At 41.4% G+C, this 15,745-nt stretch overlaps 1 protein-coding gene across 1 annotated transcript in view; it reads right to left on the bottom strand.

Annotated features, from left to right (window-relative positions):
- TNFSF11 (TNF superfamily member 11) overlaps positions 1-15,745 on the bottom strand; it is a 222,745-nt gene that overhangs the window by 22,995 nt on the left and 184,005 nt on the right. Inside the window, exon 3 of the mRNA XM_078657288.1 lies at positions 6,060-6,105. Coding sequence (XP_078513414.1) covers positions 6,060-6,105 — 46 coding nt within the window. The remainder of the gene's footprint in view (positions 1-6,059; positions 6,106-15,745) is intronic.

The raw sequence follows: 15,745 nt of genomic DNA, 5'->3' as shown, positions 1-15,745 counted from the left end.
TCCAGTCCTCTTGCAAATTCCATTCCTGGGGCTGTCATCTGGCTGGGGTGTACAGGAAGAGGGGGTAGGCTTGGCTGGCATTCCATACTATCCTGCTCTCTTTGAAGCCCAGTTTGATTTACCCCACCCCAGCACTAGTCTCTGCAGCTGCGGAACTTCCCCCATCAGATAACCTCTCTCTCTGTGCACCTGCTCAAAGCAGTTTGGCCTGTAAAGAGCTGGCTAATCAGGAGAGGCTGCTAGAAGACTGGATTTAGGCTCACAGAAAAGAAAGTTCTAGAACTTCTTTTCTGTATTAGGTATGATAAATGGAACAGTGGCAAGTAGTTGTATTTATCGTTATCAATCTTTTAAGTCCTTGAAATAATATGTTAGCTCACTCCAGTCAACAGTTACACTGTAATATAGTATTCCCAAGTTAGCCTATGGGGCTCAACATGATACAATGTGAAAAACAAAATTGGTTGTTTTCCCCTCACCAGGGCAAAAACAAATCTTGTAAAATATCCATGCTTATTTTAACATGGCACCCTACTCTGGGAGCACCCAGGGTAGACCTTACAGGTGACCTATATGTAAAGGATGAGGTTGTTTAATAATTTGGAAGTACCATTAAATCCAAAGTCGAATTTGTATGTATTTTTTGTTCAAAACAAGCTTGCAAAGCAGGGCTGACTTTTAAAATGACAGCAGGCAAAACAGCTGTGCAGACTTAAGTGCCTCCAATCTGCTGGGCCTCTAAACCCACATGCCCTACCATGTACTAGGGACTTACAGGTAGGTTGTCAGTGCCAATCATAATTAAACCAAATTACCATATTTCTTTTAATAAGAGCACTGGCCCTGGGCCTGGTTAGCAGAGCCCTGGGAGCATCCTCAGTCAGTTACCACCAATGTCAGTAAAAAGAAAAATGCGGGTAATCAGAAAAAAAGGAGGACTTTCTCACATAGGAAATTTTTGGGATTATTATGGTTTCTCTCTCAGGGAGAGGACTGCTTGCAAACCTATGAGAATTGCCTCCGAAAATGATTTGTCTTTCTCCAATCAAACTTAGCACAAAGTAGCACTGATATTATGGCAAAGAATAAGTATTAAAGAAAGAATATCTATTAACTAAAGATTAACCATTAAATAAATTAATGACGATCAACCTTAATTATGTGGCTTTTAAAACAAATGGGAAATAGGAACATATTTTGATGTTCAGTACAAAAGACACATAAAGAGTGACAACGACCTCCTTATGCATCCTGCCTTCACTTTATTAAGAAAGTTAGAACCTAAAATGAATGAAAAAGCAAACATTCAATCACATACACATGGGTGCACACAACCTTCATATGTAATGCTTGTATGCAAATTCTCAAATAAAAAAATGACCGTATACTGAAAGAAATATTTTAGAGGCGCTTAATAATGAGGGCGTATTTCACTCAAAGATCGGCTCATCAATTTGGTATTGTGGCTATTCTCAAAGAATAATGCACCAGTTACTTACCGCTAATTGAATTACTCCGAGTCCTATTCCCTTGCTTCAAATCCTTACATTATGAGAAAAACTGCCTCTGCAAGGTACCCATCACCACTCACCATTGCAAGTAGAAGGATCTTTTCCCCTCACCTCCTGCTCTTGTCCTGTTGATACAAAGCCCAAAGACTCAACCTAAACAAGTCGGCCTCGAAAGGAACGAATAGGAGAGAGGGAAGCAAAGAACAGAAGCAAGGAAGTAGGCCCCAGAGAAATGCAATTACCTGTAAGAAACGGATGCATCATCATTTCGTCCCTCCTACTCTTATATTCCTTACATTATGACAAACTCAAATCCAGGACAACCAAGGTTGCGTGCAGCAAATCTTTATTTCATCTTACAACCAATCACCTTCTCTTCTCTACTCCATAGAAGAAAGTACCTTGGGACCAAACAATGGCCTCTAAATCTAAATCCTGTGCCACCCTGTAGTGTTACTTGGTCCCTAATTCACCCTCTAGTGGTTAACAAAAGTACAAGGTGCAGTCCAGGTGGCTGCTCTGCAAGTCTCCACAACTGAGGCCTCTGAACTTCTGTAAGAGATGTTGACATCACCCTTGTGGATCTACCCTGAACTCCAAAAGTTGCCTGTTGACCCACTGATCTATAAGCCAAGGAAAACAGGGTTTTAATCAATATAATAAGGGACGATACAGAAGGTTTTCCTCCTCTCTTTGCTGGTTCAAAATTGACAAACTGAATCAGTTGCACTGAAAGTGGACACTCTCCAAACATACAGCAAGAGCTCTCCTTACATCCAATTTGTGTAGCCTAAACTCCTCTTCTGATTTAGGAAAAAGGACATCTCCTGTTCCCTGTGGAAGGAAGAATTTACTTTTGTGATAGGAACAACCACCCTAGCTTCAAATATCTTGCAAAAAGGATGTCTGCAGGATAGGAATCCTAGCTATCCTAGCCTTCTGGCAGGGGTAACTGCTACCAGGAAATAAATGTTTTTTAATGTTAAAGATCTAATGTCAACTGATTTGAGAGGATCAAAGGGAGAATCATGTGTGGGCTCCAACACTAATGAAAAATTCCTACTAGGAAAAACAGGAGAGGGAACAGGGTGGATGTGATTAAATGCCATGAAAAGACCCTCATCAACTGCAATATTCCCTCATGTTCCCCCAAAAGCCTTGATCGCTACTCACTGTATCTTCAATGTTGCCACTTTCAGACCCAGGTGAAAACCATACTGGGAAAAAGAAAATATATAATCGAACCCTACTATTCTAGGGTCAAACTGCTTAGCCAGACACAATCAACATAGACATTCACCAATGTCTGGGGTTGGACTTTAAAGTGAATTGTCTCCTGGATGCCTGAAAAGTGACTACCACAGACTCTGATAAGCCTCTGGAAAATAAACCCTACTATTCAATCTCCATGCCACCAATTTGAGCTTCCCTGGGTTTGTCTCCTGTAATTTCGAACAGGTTAGTGGAGATGTAACCATGGAAAAGAGAAACTCCTGATCCTCCCGCCACCAAATAGCTATCAGGAGAGGAAACTAACAGTAGCTCAGCCAAGTCAGGGAAAATAATAACACTGTTCCTCTCCCATTCCTCGCTTCAGAATTTGAGACCAGAGGCAGGCGAGAGCATCTCCCCCTAAGCTCCCTCCACTCTTTACCTCAAGCAAAAACTCTCTACTTGAGCTTTGCGGGGGAAGCAATCCCCTTTCTCTCAAATGTGAACAAACATCACTGTAAACAAAACTCCTGGTACACAGGAACACTCCTCAGACTGTCTGCAATCATGTTGCACTCTTCTTGAATGTGGACAGGTAAAATTGAGATCTGATTCAGGTCTTTTCAAAACAAGTTTGATCTGGGATTTTCCTCTTTCTCCCATCTACAGCAGCCTTTGACTCCTTCTTTAAAACTCATCAGAATGCAAATTCCAATTCTTATAGGAGCTGGATGTTTTCCCCTTTTACCATAAGGTGTGGTTTCTGTTGTTGGTTGCCTTGGTTATCATGTCATCCAACGGATTGCCAAAAAAGCTTCCTGCCATGAATGGGAATCTTCAGATGCCTCAATCTTCTACTACTTCATCCTCAAGTTGAATTTAGCCAGAGCAGTTGCTGCTTGGAGTGCCGAACAATCTTTGCACTCTTGGGTTGCCACCAAAAGTTTGTCTAAGTTTCTGGCTGGAGATTCAGCAGCAAAGGCTGAATAAGTACCTGCTTTTATACACAAGTTCTCTGCTGCAAAAGCCGATTTTGCATTATCCCCCTTCTTGTCTACAGAGTTTGCAGGAGAGAAAACAAAGTCTTTTTTCACTGTGGCAAGGCTGTCATTTCCATAGGAAAACACTGGCTTTCACTAAAACCACTGCTAGTACTTAACTGCATTTTGGGAGCAACTAGAAATAAGGTTCAAGGACTCATTTTACCAGTAATTTAATATAATGGTCAAGTTGGATTCTGTATTATTAGTTAGACAACGTTTTGCTGGGAGAACAGATGGGGGACCGGGATCAACCTGCCACGCCATTCCGGCAAGGATGCAATGCCCCTAGAACAAAGATTTAGGTTGCTCTCGCTACACTCTTCTTGCAGCAGCAAATAATCAGGCAGGAGCTCACAGTGAAGGTCTCTTGCTAACTGCGTTCAGCCTTACCCTGCTGGAAGAATTGGAGCTCCAAAAAAGTGACTATGGGCCTGATTTAGATCTTGGTGGACAGGTTACTCAATCACAATGGTGACAGATATTCCGTCTGCCAAAATAGAAATCCCATAGGATATAATGGAATTTATGTTTTGGCGGACAGGATATCTTTCAATGGGCCTTATAACAATGGCGGTCGGACAAGCAGACGACCGTTATTGTTTCGGGCACGGGACCGTCCGACAAGGTGTCAGCGGTCCCAACAGCCTAATTAAGATATGACCACTGTGGAAGCAGTCGTAAAATGCTGTTTAGCATTGTGGATTAAGCAGCGGCCCAGGAAAAGAACAGTTGCACAAGCCGCAATGTTAAAGAGCATTTTTCAAACATCCATGCACCGTGTGCCAGCTACCATTTGGCACCTGGTACACAGTGAATGGATGTTTGTGGGGTGGGGGGGCCACAACAGGTGCCCACAGGGCCAAAGTGGGGAGGCACATGGGGACAGGGGCCCTGCTAGGCGCCCCCAAAGTCCCTTTCCAACAACCTTTCCATGGCTATCGGAAATGGACATCATCATCTCTACAGCGGTGCCGGCACAGGCACCTCCTTCATTGTAGAGACTATGATCCGACCAACACACTGACAGGCTCCTTGAACTTGTCAGAAGGGTCAGTCATTCCCTCCAACTCTGCAGTCTGACCGACTGAATCATGAAACAATTCCTCCTCATCCTCTGGACCCACATACTAGGGAATCACAGATTTTCTCTGATGTATTTCAACGCCTCATGCCAATCCTCTCTGTGAATACACTCTCCTGACAAAGAGGTACTGGTTAATTTAGAGATCACCTGAGATGAGCCATCCTGAGAAGATGCACCACCGTTTTTTGAATCCTTGGGCTTTTTTGCTTTGTATTTCTTCTTCGTAATCAAAGCCTTAGAGACAACTGATTCAATCATTTTTTTGGAGTTCTGCAGCCAAAATAATGGAGGAACACCTGGAGAAACCTAGAAGACCCCAAAGCCCTACTCCTTCTGATTGGTAACAGCTCCTCTTTAAATAAGGAAACTGACGAAAATTGCCTTTTCATAGAACCTCTTTTGCTCTCAATCCTGTCAATCACTGACTTAATCCCATAAAAAAGGGCTATGTATCCCAAAAAAGTTCCTTGAAACACCAATGGAGGAACACAAGTCTTCTATTGCCCCATGAATGTCCCACAGTTACGCCATCAATCAGAAAAAAACTGGTATAAGCATAAAAGATACTAGTCCAATAAGTGACTAGCATTCTGCGTTGTGGCAGCCCATCGGCTTTGAGAGAGCTCCACTTCTCCCTTTATGCCCTCCTGCTCACATAGGCCTTCGACCTGGAAACGCCTCCTGACATGGAAACTCAGTCCCAGCACCACATGACCGGCCACATGCTGTCCTGAGAGCTATGTGTTGGAAACCATTCCCGTGGCTTCATCCAGCACTGCAGCGGTGCCCCAGGGAGAGATGGCTTCCCCTCAGCATCTACTAGCCCTGCACCAAGAACTTGCAAGTGTCTCCACAGCCACATCTCCACACATGGCTGCTCCGACAAGTGTGTAGATGCAAAGTAAAAACAAGACACCTGGGAGGAAAGGGGCCTTTTATTTGCACAGGTGAGTGGTGATTGGTGTCTGTAGAGGTAGGGTCCCCTGTTGATGTAATAAATGGAAGTGTTGGAGGGAGGGAAAAGGGAGTAACTAATTTACCAAACAATCTTGGCAATTTATTAAGAAACTTATAGTGAAAATACACTTTCCGGTGTTAATCTGAACATTCAACCACCTTACAACCTTTTGTAGAAAAGTCACTAGGTACAAGCGGAACTGTGGAAACATCCTTTCATGTAACACCACACCTAATAAAACTACTTCTTACCTCTCTCCGAAGATGACTTTTGTTCCTTCAGTATACGTTCTACTTCCTAAAAGAATGAATAATAAAAGCAGTTAGGTGAAATAGCTCTCTGTTGGTATTGTGAATAAAAACATCTAAAAACGAAAACACATATAAATGTTTAAGTCATTTATCAACAAAAATCTTACTTTTTTGTATTCTTTATCTTTTAGTAAAGGCCAAAGAAATCTGTTCTATGGGGAAAGGTAACGAGTTCGTAACAATTACAGTTGTGTGTTTGCTGCACAAAATACCCCAAGGTGGTCTGCTGTAGACATCTGTTTGCACCAACCATATCACGCTTGAATCCTAATGTGCAGAACTGTCACCACTTTTCTGGGGCCTCCCCAACTTATATTGCGGAGAATTCCTGGCAGGTTCACTAATTGTTTGAGATTATTATCTTGTCCATCAGCGACCATACTCTTCCAGAAGTGGGACACATACATACAAATTTGAGATGTAAGCTGCATAAAATTCGCCACCCACATAGTACCAGAAGAAAGCTTGAACCAGCACTGATTAAATCATTTATTTCTATGCTTTGATCTAGCTTTTCGTTTTGCAACAACAAAATGTACGGCCAGCCAGCATGTTCCTCTCATTTGGAAAGGCGTGTTAAGGTTGATGTGGCGGATGTTTAGTGGACTAGTGCATTATGTTAAAATAAGAAAGTTGTAAGAAGCCCTCTCTCCTATTGGACGGTGTGAAGGGGGCGAAAATTCCTTTCCACCAGATGTGCAAACCGAAGACTACAGATTCTCATCATGGAGGAGAGGATTCAGCCTTTCGTCTCTTTGGGGTCGATGAACTGACCATGTTTGCTTATAGTGCGTCAATGCTGCAAAATTGTGGGAGCAAGCACTACATTTCTCGAGGTATCTTGGTGTTTCTCACAGTAGCCGATTCACTCCTTTGGCTTCATTCATCTCGTGCTGTATTTTGATGTCAGTGGGCCTGATTCACAGAACTAACTTAAGAAAAAATCCTAAACTTACTACCATTTTGGTATTCACAGAAGGCACTTACTCATTTTGGTATTCACAGAAATTAGGAGTCCTAACTTTAGGACTCCTAAATGCCTTCTTTGAATACCGAAAGTCTTAAAGTTAGGATGTTTGTCAGTTTAGGAGTAGTTACTCCTAAACTGGCAAAAATCCTAACTTTAAGCCCTCAGCCAGGAGTTTGATGCCCAGGGCATCCCCTACTTGGGGCCTGGAGCGGACCCTGTCAGCGGCGGTATGGGCGACTGGGCTGTGAAGAGCCGCGACCTCGATGTGAGGGACGTGGTGGTGGGCTTCGACGAGCACTTCAGCTACATGAAGCTGACCAAGGCGCTGGTCTTCCTGCTGGACCCCAGCTGCCTCTTCCTGGCCACCAACACCCATCTCCCACTGGAAGGGAGGAGAGCCATACCAGGTAAGGACAGGGTCTGGGAAGGTTTGCCAGAACTCACCAGGTGTGTTCATGCAGGTGAATAGAATTGGACTACAACTCACAGAAAGCACTGTTTAGTTAAATAAAGAAAAGCTCATGTGTTTTGTCCAAGCGCAGTGACTGGCAACTCTACGTTTAAGAGCAGGACTAAGCGATAATGATTATAACACTTAGCTAGCAATATTTTTTGAACTAATCTGTCAAGGTTTTGAACTCACTGCACTCATTTTATTGAAAGTAGGTCAGCGGCTGAGTGGCCAGCGGCGGTATAATTTGCCCAGTCTTCATTTTGCATAGAGCTGTCTAGAGTGCATACTTAGAATAGAATAGAATAATCATCTTTATTTGATTTGATAAACAAACCATAAAAGCATATAAATATTAGTCATTAATAAATGATTCACCGAAATACAGTTTTGCTAAAATGGGCTAAAATATAATATCATCCGTGGATAGTCCTTAACCTACTATGCATATCCTCATTGATGTACTCAGTCCCCTCTTGTTATTCATAGTTTTAAAGCGGCATTTAAAAAGTTTGTCACACAATAAAGGGTAAAAACATCAGTTGACATTTTTAAAAACAGCAAAGCTACCCGAGCCTGCCTGAATCTAGCTCATCTTAACAGCTCTTTCAGAAACAGTTTCCTGGTGTAGGCATAGTACGGGCATAATAAAACTAGGTGAAGTGTGTCCTGAGGAGACTTCATGTCGCAACCGCAGGGCCCTCTCTCTTCTGAGTTTATAATAAAACCTGCCGGTACTGCCAATAAGTGGTGGATATAATTTAGTCTAAAACGGGTTACCACAAAACGATCATGGGCATTAGTCATAAATGTTAAATAAGGTTCTATACCCTGTGACATTTTAACTAAAATATAATCTCTCACCGAGTGTTTCCCCAGTTCAACAGTTTCGCGCTGTGCCATCGCAAACATGGGGAACAGTGTTTTAATATCGCTTATATCTTTTAACTTTATTGTCTCAGGTTTGTCAAATAAGTCTACGCGCCCTAGGTTGACAAAGGAGTCTCTGACGTATTTCAGCCATGGGATTTTCCGCTCATGTTCCAGGGCGAGACAATCCCGTACTACCAACCTTGTCAGGCCCACCTCTTCGTTGGTCCAGATCTTCAACCGACCTACTAAAGGCTTCACTTCTATACTGTCTGCGATGTAACTAACACCCAGCTCCTCATGTATACAATATGCTGGCGTGCTCTGTGGGACTTTCAGCATCCGCCTTAGATATTTGTTCTCAACGCTTTGCAGGGTAGTAGGTTTAACAAATCCCCACACCTCACTGCCGTACAGGACTTTGGCACAGCAAACTGCTTTATATTTTTCCCACTGAGCTAAACTCTCTTTTTTGTCTCTGACACAGTGTTTGAATTACCGAGAGTTCTTTTCCCCCAAAGGTTTTTAATCCAGCACTTTAGTTCGAGTGGCTCTGGGCAAGTAAACAAAGCACAAAGCCCATGCCCCTGAAAGCTGCGCAGTGAAAGCGATCTCGCGATAGCTATTGTAAAAAAAAAACCACGCCCGCGAGTGGTGCACTCGCGGGCTCCACAGAGTGGTTTCAATTATCGCGACCGTGTCTGGGCACGATAATTGGAACCACATGGCCTTTGGTGCATGTTACAGACATCAATAGGCTGTGGGCAGAGCAATGCGTCTGCCTTTAGCCTATTGCATGCTGTCTTTCATTATAAGACGCACGCAAAGGCCAATAGCACGGCACAAAAGGAATCACACGCGCACAAGCATGTGCGATTCCTAGGTCAGTGCTGAAACCCCTTTTTTCAGCTCCTAAATGTCTTGTGCTGCACGAGCATTGCTGCACAATGCACTGCTAGGCGCGAGACCTATTAAAAAACATGCTTTGGGAGATGGGCCACAACTTTGGTAGGATTTCTTAGAGAGCAAAATCTATGCAGTTTGCTGAAAGACTTTAACTTAGAGGAGGTCAGCTATTTGATTCTTATGATTTGATTAAGCTAACTCTCCTAATTAATTGTATTTTGCTTTCTGTAATGATTACTTTGGCTATTGAATAAATGTTTAAAATAGATTTGTGTCTCAAGCTTCTCTTTAATGTTTATTGATTATTGTCTGATGACTTACATTGAGAACTTTCAGTTTCCTTCAATTTGACTCTCCAGCATTAATTAATCTGGGTTATTGAACAACACTAAGACCAGCTTCTAAGTGCTTTTAGTTGTGCACCACACAGTTGCACAGAATCCACTGAATTTAGCAAGTGAACTGCATTGTTTGGACTTATCAGTGCAGCTTCTAGTACAAAGAGCGTTATCAATAGATTTCAAACCACAACGAGGCTTGCAATACATCTATGTGGGTGTCTTACCTGTTGTGGACCCTCTAGGGTATCTCAGCCTTTTCAACCTTCAGATCTACCAGCAGAGCACCAGCCTTTCACTAACTGGTGTGAGTACTAGCTTTGCAAAGCTGTGATCCACTTTTGTTGTGTTGCCCCCTCACCTGCTTGGCAGTTAGCCATCAACTTATAGAAATGGAAAGTCATAGGTGTAGCTAGTACCCTACCTTCTGAGAGGCAAGCCTCCCTTTTGATATAAAAAGTGTACTAAGAAGTTTGCTTTGATTATTCAGTGAATTATCATAACGAGCTAAAGTAGCTAAGCAAAAAGTTATTTTTTTCCCCTGCAGGTCCCGTCCGAAAACCCCAACCTTATCTGGTGCCTCCCTGTTTTAGTGTTCTGCCGAATTCCCTATTTATATAAAGAAAGTTGGTCCACTGTCTTTTTTAGATCTATTTACTTTACTCTTGAGTGCATAGATGCAACATTCAATTCAGTGGGGGATAATTTATGGAGCAGGCCTTTGCTGGGGAGATAACATGTAAATAGATTTAAAAAAGACCGCGGACAGGCCTATGAATACTGGTTCTTGTATAGACCAGTGCCCCTTTACAATAAGGAACAGTGTGTATATTTGAATTCCTTGATTTCTCACTCTTTTTTCACGAGCACTACCCCTTTTTCCTTTTCCTTGTGCAAACTTCTCTGAAATGTACATGGTAATCACATTACCAAATGTCTGATGTTTGTATTTCGATTACAAAGAATATATAAATAATGAACCTTCCTAAGTAAATCTTGTGTGGTTGTAGTTTGTGTAAGTATACTGGAGGACTCTACTGTTTTACTAGGGTGTGTGTACAGGAGTGGATTGTATTCATTACCTCAGGTTGACCCTCCTGGAAACCCGTATATCATTATTTCCTTATTTAAATACCTCCTCTAAACCAGTCAAGGGCCAACTTTCTTTCTATGATACTGTACCCAGGTGCTGTGACGTTTATTGGGTTACTATTAACGGTGCTCCGTGCACACTTATTTTATCGAGTTCAAACAACTTAAACAATTATCATTTAGTGCTGCTCCATTCGTTGCACTTAGTCAAAGTGCCTTGTTCAAAATGGCAACTGGTCTGGTTAGGAGTATCCTTCCCTGTGGAATGTGCGCACTCTTTGTTAGGAACGTGATTTGTCCCTTTTCAATACTTCAACAATCTTCTCAATAACCTTTAAACACTCTCAAGATAAGTTTATCTTCTTTATTTTCATGATTGTCGTAAATTCTTCATAGGTTAAAATTATTATATACATTTCACGTGCATCATCACCCACTGCATTTCGGGTCACTATCTGGACCCTTTTTCAGGGGTCTATATAAATCACAAACAAGAAGCCAATTAATCATCCAGCTCAAACTATAAAACAGAACACAACACGATTTCATGTCAAAATAAACTACTTCCTGAATCTATCAAATCATGATACATAAATATTTAGAGCTCGTTCAAAAATAAACGTGAAAAAGCTGATCAAATCAAACGTGTGAATGATGTTGAACTGTACATCCTAGTTGGACCGCTAAATAATAGGTTACAATGTCAAAAGTTAAACTGTGATGCTAGTCGATGCTCTATGGTGTGTTCACTGATCAATATGGATTGATCATCTCGTATCATTTAAACGCTACATAGATGACATCTTCATAATTTGGAATGGAGAGTAAAATCACCTTATCGATAAAATACAAAGGTTGAATGAGTGTCATCAACACATTAAATTTACGTACACCATCAGTAAAAATAGTATAGCTTATCTGGATGTTCTGGTACAAATAAGACATAATACCATCAAGACCAATGTGTTCACAAAACCCACAGATCGGAACAGTGGCTTACATTTTAAAAGTATTCATCGTCAACCATTGAAAAGACATCTGCCATTCTCACAGTTCTTAAGACTTAAACGTATCACTAATACAGAACAAGAAGCCCAACAAACCATTAATGTTTTTGCTAAAAGATTCCTTCAAAGCGGGTATCCTGAAACCTTAGTGAATGAATCGATCCAAAAAGTACAGCGAATTGAAAGATCAACTCTGCTAAGTCAGAGAACTAAACCGAAAAGAATTTCAACATATGTATTTTAAAACATTCAACTGAGGCTAACAAGATTAAAAACATCATTAAAAACCATTGGCATCTGATTGAGAATGAGCCTGATTTAGAATGTATCAATAAACAGAAAATGATTTTTGCTTTTCAACGGTCAAGAAACTTGAAAGAACTGTTATCCAAAAAAGCCACAAAAGAAGGTCATATTAAATTCAAAGGTATGCAAATCTGCGGAAACTGTGCACACTGAAATAATGTCATGAAAGGCAAAGAACTGACTTACCCTTTGAAAGGTTTTAAAATTGATTTGAAACATAACAGTACCTGCGACGCTAAAAATGTGGTTTACGCAATTAAATGCCCGTGTGGCAAAATATATGTTGGCATCACTGAAAGAAAAGTAAAAGTTCGCATAACGGAACATAAAAGCAATATTAGGCTTAAGAATGTAAAATCAAAGGTAGCCATGCATTGGCTATAGGCTGGACATAATGTGTCTCAATTGAGATTTACAGTATTGGAAGCATTGAGAATTGATCCTGGTACCGATCCTCATAAACAGCTTTTGAAAGCAGAATATTTTTGGATAACAAAACTGAACACGTTACAGCCATTAGGGTTGAATGACCGTATTGAATTATCATGTTGTTTATAATCATTTTCACATGACTTTGCATTAACTACATTGTCTATTTTTTTATAATGTTTAGCATAATTATGCATTACTGCTGGAAATTCTGACATTTCACTAATCTATATTGTTTTACTGTGTACAGTTGATGGCCCCCTGGATAACCAGATAGATGCCTTTTTATTAACAGCACCAGTCACTTGCATACACTTTTGAAAGATCTAACTTTATTGCACTCGCTCGTTTTTTTGGATGATGTGCATTTAAATGAGTGAGAGAGGTGGGCACGTGACTACGTCACAATGCATATCCTGTGCAGCGTTAGATATGAAAGTGTTTGGAACCACTCGCAGTGAAGGGCGTACATCCAAATGATTCGGAGCATTACTGCTCGTGAATCTCAAGTAAGTCCGTTACAAGCGTATCTAAGAGGCTGCGTTTTTGCTTGTTTAGAATGTTTAAGCCGTCAGCGCGTTAGAGCAATGTGAGTAAGATCTGAGAACGTGCCCAGTGGGGATTTCTTAGTGAATAGCCACCGCATATATGTCATTGTGTTTCCATGTAACTTTACGAATACTCCATGTTTTTAGAACACACCGTAGAGCATCGACTAGCATCACAGTTTAACTTTTGACATTGTAACCTATTATTTAGCGGTCCAACTAGGATGTACAGTTCAACATCACTCACACGTTTGATTTGATCAGCTTTTTCACGTGTATTTTTGAACGAGCTCTGAATATTTATGTATCATGATTTGATAGATTCAGGAAGTAGTTTATTTTGACATGAAATCGTGTTGTGTTCTGTTTTACAGTTTGAGCTGGATGATTAATTGGCTTCTTGTTTGTGATTTATATAGACCCCTGAAGAAGGGTCCAGATAGTGACCTGAAATGCATTGGGTGATGATTCACGTGAAATGTATATAATAATTTTAATATATGAAGAATTTATGACAATCATGAAAATAAAGAAGATTAAACTTATCTTGAGAGTGTTTAAAGGTTATTGAGAAGATTGTTGAAGTATTGAGAAGGGACAAAACACGTTCCTAAGAAAGAGTGCGCACATTCCACAAGGAAGGATACTCCTAACCAGACCAGTTGCCATTTTGAACAAGGCACTTTGACTAAGTGCAACGAATGGAGCAGCACTAAATGATAATTGTTTAAGTTGTTTGAACTCGATAAAATAAGTGTGCACAGAGCACCGTTAATAGTAACCCAATAAACGTCACAGCACCTGGGTTCAGTATCATAGAAGAAAGCTGGCCCTTGACTGGTTTAGAGGAGGTATTTAAATAAGGAAATAATGATATACGGGTTGCCAGGAGGGTCAATGAAGGTTATTGAGAAGATTGTTGAAGTATTGAGAAGGGACAAATCACGTTCCTAACAAAGAGTGCGCACACTCCACAGGGAAGGATACTCCTAACCAGACCAGTTGCCGTTTATTGGGTTACGCCATTATTTCGTAATGGGAATTCCCTATTTAGGCCGAAATTGCCTGTTTTTAACATTTAACATTTTGGAAGATTTCTGTTAATATCCTGAGGTTGTACAATGCAAAACATAGAGTAGATGCAGGCTTTGGCTGGTTCCTCTACCCGCTGACTCTGGATGTGTCAGGCTGAAGGAAATGGGTTATGCTACATGATTGGATTCCAATTCATTTCAATGAAGAAAAATCTTAAATGCTTTTTTATGCTCTCTACTCTACATCCATGCTAGGATACACATCGCTAAGAGATGCACTGCTTCCCATTGCACATGCCGTGGGTTAGGCATGGAAAAGCCGACAAAAATGACACGTTGTTTGGATGAAAATAGGGATAAGGGTCCTAAGCACAAGTTACGGGCTTTGACATGTCTGTGCAGGGCGGAGGAAAGGTAGTTCAGGGAGAAGGCATTCATGACTCTGAAAACTACGATCAGAAAGAAGGCTTCATCTTCTAGACAATGTGTAAAACACAGAACATAATCTTGCCTCTAGCATAGCATTCACGATTAAATTAAAAATGTCAGGTAGGCAAATGTTTCCTACCCAGAAACCAAGCTTTCAATCTCAATGATTATGTGGCGGAGGGCTGACTATTTGCCTCATCTTACTACCACTGAGTTTAGAACTATGAGGCAGATTCAGTACTCAGTATTTAGCCCAGAGTCAGATATTGATGAAAGGAAAATAATTTCTGGGTTCAATCTTACGTTTATTCAGTTTCTTACCAAAAACAGGCTGTACTCTTTAGAAATAGATTGATACTACTAAAAAAGAAGTTGATCACTATCCATAAGTTTTGTCCTTCATCTATGGAAAGTAAAAAACATTTATGATTTTTGATGACAAGAACCTCTTTTGAAAAAAGACAGGCCATGGAAAATGTGTTAAAGAGGTCATCTTCCCTTTATGCCATAGATCTAATGATCAACTACTTTTCTAACAGACTAGAGATGTAACCAGTAGTATATTTGAACCCACTGAAAAAGATACAAACCTACTGCAGCTATGGTTAGGCACCGGAGAAGATGGGGTGTCTTAGCAAGGCTCCATTACGAGTAGTTGATTTATTCCCCAAACATCCTGCTAAATATTTGACATCCATGCATAGCGCAAGTCTAATTGTGTGTGGGAGTTGGGAACACATTACCCTACCTGTTCCTTGGCCGACAGGCCACTGAGAAGCAAAGAGCAGATGAATGACCAAGCACAATGTACTCGCCAAACATGGTGTTCAGTACTTGCTGAGAGTGGAGCCTGATCGTGTACCGCAGAGGAGTTAATTACTTGTGGGGGTCAGGGAGAGAGCATCGAACACATCATGTGCAGACACTGGGAGCACTTGGGCTGGCCGGTAGCGAAGTGCGCTCTGTGAAGCCTCTGGAGACCTGGACCACTTAAGATTTGGGTGTGGCTGAAAGAAGTGGGAGTCTGGGATTGAGGCCGCTGAAAGAAGTGGGAGTCTGGGATTGAGGCCGCTGGCGTCCTGGCACGTCTGGAGAAGTGATACCCCTCAGCCGGTGGACCCCAAAATCTGCTCTGAAGAGGGTGGGCAGAGATCTGAGGAATCCAGTATGGGCCTGGAATGAGGGGCCAAGAAGGTACAGCAAAAGAGAATGGATAAGTACCCCTTCCTGTGAGGCATGTTGGATG

This window comes from Lissotriton helveticus, chromosome 8, assembly GCF_964261635.1.
Source record: "Lissotriton helveticus chromosome 8, aLisHel1.1, whole genome shotgun sequence".
Lineage (NCBI taxonomy): Eukaryota > Metazoa > Chordata > Amphibia > Caudata > Salamandridae > Lissotriton > Lissotriton helveticus.
Note: the sequence above shows the minus strand (reverse complement) of the source record. Positions and strands in the feature narration are given on the sequence as shown.